This window comes from Cicer arietinum, chromosome 4 (genome assembly GCF_000331145.2).
Source record: "Cicer arietinum cultivar CDC Frontier isolate Library 1 chromosome 4, Cicar.CDCFrontier_v2.0, whole genome shotgun sequence".
Lineage (NCBI taxonomy): Eukaryota > Viridiplantae > Streptophyta > Magnoliopsida > Fabales > Fabaceae > Cicer > Cicer arietinum.
The window spans coordinates 64,554,075-64,558,582 of record NC_021163.2 but is presented as its reverse complement, the minus strand read 5'-3'; the positions used below and the strand labels follow the sequence as shown (position 1 = coordinate 64,558,582).

The 4,508-nt window shown below is 33.5% G+C and overlaps 1 protein-coding gene across 3 annotated transcripts in view; it reads left to right on the top strand.

The window, feature by feature from the left end:
- The first annotated feature begins 283 nt into the window (after positions 1 to 283).
- Positions 284 to 4,508, top strand: part of LOC101495235 (phosphatidylinositol/phosphatidylcholine transfer protein SFH8-like) — a 5,139-nt gene continuing 914 nt past the window's right edge. The window contains exons 1-12 of one of the 3 annotated variants that reach the window (XM_004499135.4): positions 284 to 466; positions 1,024 to 1,327; positions 1,933 to 2,032; positions 2,167 to 2,433; positions 2,539 to 2,616; positions 2,723 to 2,824; positions 2,968 to 3,017; positions 3,108 to 3,207; positions 3,323 to 3,421; positions 3,514 to 3,627; positions 3,736 to 3,862; positions 4,029 to 4,438. In XM_004499135.4, coding sequence (XP_004499192.1) covers positions 433 to 466; positions 1,024 to 1,327; positions 1,933 to 2,032; positions 2,167 to 2,433; positions 2,539 to 2,616; positions 2,723 to 2,824; positions 2,968 to 3,017; positions 3,108 to 3,207; positions 3,323 to 3,421; positions 3,514 to 3,627; positions 3,736 to 3,862; positions 4,029 to 4,438 — 1,785 coding nt within the window. In that variant the 5' untranslated portion in view covers positions 284 to 432. Of the gene's footprint in view, positions 467 to 1,023; positions 1,328 to 1,932; positions 2,033 to 2,166; positions 2,434 to 2,538; positions 2,617 to 2,722; positions 2,825 to 2,967; positions 3,018 to 3,107; positions 3,208 to 3,322; positions 3,422 to 3,507; positions 3,628 to 3,735; positions 3,863 to 4,028; positions 4,439 to 4,508 lie in introns of all 3 variants that reach the window. The other 2 variants (XM_004499132.4, XM_004499134.4) reach the window with 2 other exon arrangements.

Here is a 4,508-nt window from a genome sequence, read left to right as displayed (position 1 = left end):
AATCTCGCGAATATCTACTCATAGCATATTTTATTTTATTTTTTAAAAAATGATTCGGCCGCAAATAAAAAAAAAAAAAAGCATATTTGACATGATTAGATGAATAAATAAAATAATAGTATATGATATGATTCGACGGACTTGGCAAGCTGGAGAGGCAACCATATCTGACTTTATTATTTACAGTTTTTCAACATTTTTTTTGTCTCTCTAAGTTTCACCGTTTCTTTCTCTCTTCATATATCAACAATCTTTTCTTTCTCCCGACACCTACTATCTAAATTAAATAAATATTTATTTTTCCTAAATTCTAAAATTTGTTCAAGTTCAGTTTGTTTTTCACCGTTAAATCTTTTGATGAAAATAACTTTAACTTCACAATTCCTTTAATAATTCAGAAATTCGATTTTTGTTTACCAATCTTTTCTCCACATGTCAGGTCCTCTTGATCGTTTCGCTCGTCCATGTGAGTATTTTGGATTTTATTTTTATCATGAAAATTTCATAGCAGTATGTGGAAATTATTAACTTTGTATAGTTATTCGTCAATTCATTATATGAATTATTCTCTTTTAATGGATCAAATTCTCTTATATACTGATCTACATCACTGAATCAACTGTAATTTAGGTTATATGAGCTCAATTTAGTTTAATAATTAATACAAATACATTATTCTGTATATAATTTAACAATTTAGCAATAGTTTTTGAATTTTGGATAATCTTATATCAGAATTGATCATTGAAGTTTTTTTGATTTAGTTGTAACAGAAATTATAGTTTTATATTTCATTGACTCTCTTCTGCACAGTGTTGTCAATTGCGAATCACATAAAATAGCAATTCGTTCAAATTCCGCTATGCTACAGAGCCATAGCGGTTATTTGACGATATTTTGTACCAAATAGCATATTGAGAAATAATAGATTTGTTTAAATTCTGCTATGCTATAGCCGCTATTTGACAACAATGCTTCGGCATTTACTTCTGTTTTTGGCTGAATTGAAACTTCGTTCTTTAGGTTTTGAAGGTTTCTCTGGTCATCATGACGAAAGAAGAGAGCGAAAATCAGATTTTGAGAATTCAGAAGATGATCGGCGCACAAGAATTGGAAGTTTAAAGAAGAAAGCGATAAATGCATCAAGTAAATTCAGGCATTCTCTTAGGAAGAAAAGCAGGAGAAAGAATGCGAGTCGGAGTAATTCTGTTTCAATCGAGGATGTTCGAGATGTTAAGGAGCTCCAAGCAGTGGATGCATTTAGACATACACTTATGTCTGATAACTTGTTGCCACCAAGACATGATGACTATCATATGTTGTTGAGGTTACTGCTCTATATTGCTTCCTAGTAAATTTAACTATGTGGATGAGATAGATACACTTTTATTATCAAAATATAAATTGCATCTTTTCTCTTGTAGCTACTTATAAAGATTGCAGTAATCATAACAAATGCATGGTTAATAATTTTGGTAGACCTCTGCTTAGAGTGAGTCACTGATTTAGTTTTTGAAATTATATGGTGCCGGGTAATTCTGTTCCTAAAATTTGCAAATTCTAGAATAATTGATGAAATTGAAAATTCTTTATCAGATTATTCTTTTTGGGTCATTCAATCTTTTTGGGTCATTCAATTCAGTCCTTAGAATTGTCTCAGATCATTTTGAATATTGTTTTAAAATTTTAGGGACCAAATTTGAACCCAACAATTATAGGACAATATTGGTGATTCACTCCTCTACTTACTACGAGTAATCTACGTCGATTGGTTTGAATCACAAAATTCATATTTCAAACTACACATAGAAAATATGACCTTTTGTGTTTTGCATAGATGGTATCTTTGCATATTTATACATGGAGATTTTACAAATTAAATGTTCACCTTGGACTATAATTTAAAATTTGAATTACCTGATTTTATTGCAGATTCTTGAAAGCAAGGAAATTTGATATTGAGAAGGCAAAACACATGTGGGCAAACATGATCCAATGGAGGAAAGAGTATGGTACTGATACAATTATGGAGGTTAGTCATCCGATCTGAAAATATACCCAACCTTTTATTTGGTTTTCTTCTTTTTACGTTTGAATTGATCAGCTGTACATTTTAGTTTTCTTGAATTCGTTGTTCATACTATACCTGCTTCCGTTTCTCTCTAGGATTTTGAGTTCAGTGAATTGGATGAAGTCCTGCAATACTATCCACATGGTTATCATGGGGTTGATAAGGAAGGAAGACCTATTTATATTGAGAGGCTAGGTAAAGTTGATCCCAATAAGCTTATGCAAGTAACTACCATGGACAGGTATTTGAAATACCATGTACAGGGTTTTGAGAAAACATTTGCTGTTAAGTTTCCTGCTTGTTCTGTTGCTGCAAAGAGACATATAGATTCAAGTACAACCATTTTAGATGTTCATGGTGTGGTAAGTTTATTGTCTAAATGGTTTTGACTTGAAAGTTTCCTTGGCACCATTTGACTTAAATTTAGTCAATAATTGGTTTGCATTATGCTTCGTTATTCTTTGTAGGGTTTCAAAAACTTTACGAAGACTGCACGGGAACTCATTACGCGTCTGCAGAAAATTGACGGCGACTACTATCCCGAAGTATGTTGCTTTAATCATAATATTTTGATAGTTTTCAATTCTTCATGGCTTATGAACTTAATTATTGTTCTTTTCTCTCTTCTAACCTGTAAATGGTTCAATGCAGACGTTATGCCAAATGTTTATAATCAATGCTGGTCCTGGTTTCAAGCTACTTTGGAACACAGTGAAAACATTTCTTGATCCCAAAACTTCATCAAAGATAAATGTATGTTAATTATTTGAGTCAATAGTTATATTTGTTTAATTTTATAGTATTTCAATCAATTAATAATCTTTTACAGTTAACAAAATTATTTATATACGTATATATATATATAGGATTAATTAATACTCCAATGTCTCCAATAGGTTCTTGGAAACAAGTTCCAGAATAAGTTGCTTGAAATTATTGATGTCAGGTAATTATGCATTAATGTTCTTAACCATGTTATTTATCAATTAACTTCTATTATCATATGGACATTCTCACTATCTGTCTGGTTTTTCAGTGAGCTGCCAGAGTTTCTTGGTGGTATTTGTACTTGTATAGATCAAGGCGGTTGTATGAGGTCTGATAAAGGGCCATGGCAAGATCCAAACATTTTAAAGGTTTTCTTCTTATTTTGTAAATTTTAGACTTTGTTTTTCCCTAAATGTATTCTAGAGTCTTTTATTTCTTCTGCTATGCATATGTAACTCATCTAGAAAAGTTGTATGTATGCAGATGGTTCTCAGTGGTGAAATACGATGTTCTAGACAAATAGTAACGGTTTCTAATGATGAGGGGATAGTGATTGAATGTGATAAGGCATCTTATCCAATGGTATAGTTTCTAATACCATCTGAGATACTTCCTACATAAGAATTTGTGGAATTTATAATTCTGATAAGCTCTTTGTTTGGATTTAGGGGCAGATAAGAAGTAGTGATACATCAACAGCAGAATCAGGATCTGAAGTTGAAGATATCACTTCCCCCAAAGCAAGTGGGAGTTATACAAACCCTAGGTTGACTCCTGTCCATGAAGAAGTAAGTGGGCATGGGATTGATGTTGTTGTTGCAAAAGGAAAGAAACAAAAATAGATTCGATAAAAAAAATTCAATGAATTAAGTACAACTGTTTTGGTGTTTGTCCAGGCAAGATTGGCTGGTCTTTCTGCCGGTTTCTCTGAGTATGATGAGTATGTTCCCATGGTTGACAAGACTGTAGATGTTGCATGGAAGGAGAAACAAGTGACAATCCAGAATTCATATGGCACCACAGGTTGGATACTTGATGCATAGTTATTGAATTTGATATGCCACCATTATTAACATGATAGTGCACACACAATGTTTGGCCCCCCTCACTTCAAGTTTCTGGTTCTGCCTATTCTACCTAGAGTTATTGGCATCCGAGAAATACATGTTTGTAATGTATTTATTATTAGCTGCAGAAAAATATCTGTTGAGGACTGGAGGATCCGATGGAAACCAGGCATATATCTGTGCTATTATCATTGGCTTCTTTGTTGCTATTTTTACTTTTGCCCGTTCAATAGCATTTCGTATGACTAAGAGAATAAAAGACAATGAACCTGACTCTGTCCAAAACAGGCCTAACACGATTGTTAGGGCCGCTTCAACAACCAAGGAGGAATGTCGTCCCCCATCACCTGCTCCCAGAATGACAAAGGCAGAAATCACCTCATCTGCTTTGAAACGCCTTGGTGAGCTTGAAGAGAAGGTTGAAATGCTGCAGTCAAAACCTAATGTAATGCCATCTGAGAAAGAGGAGCTCCTGAATGCTGCTGTCTATCGCGTGGATGCATTGGAAGCTGAGTTGATCACTACAAAGAAGGTAACTGTATTGCACTGAACAAAATTAAATTTGTGTTATTGCTTCAAGCTAAACAAACGGCAATTCCTGC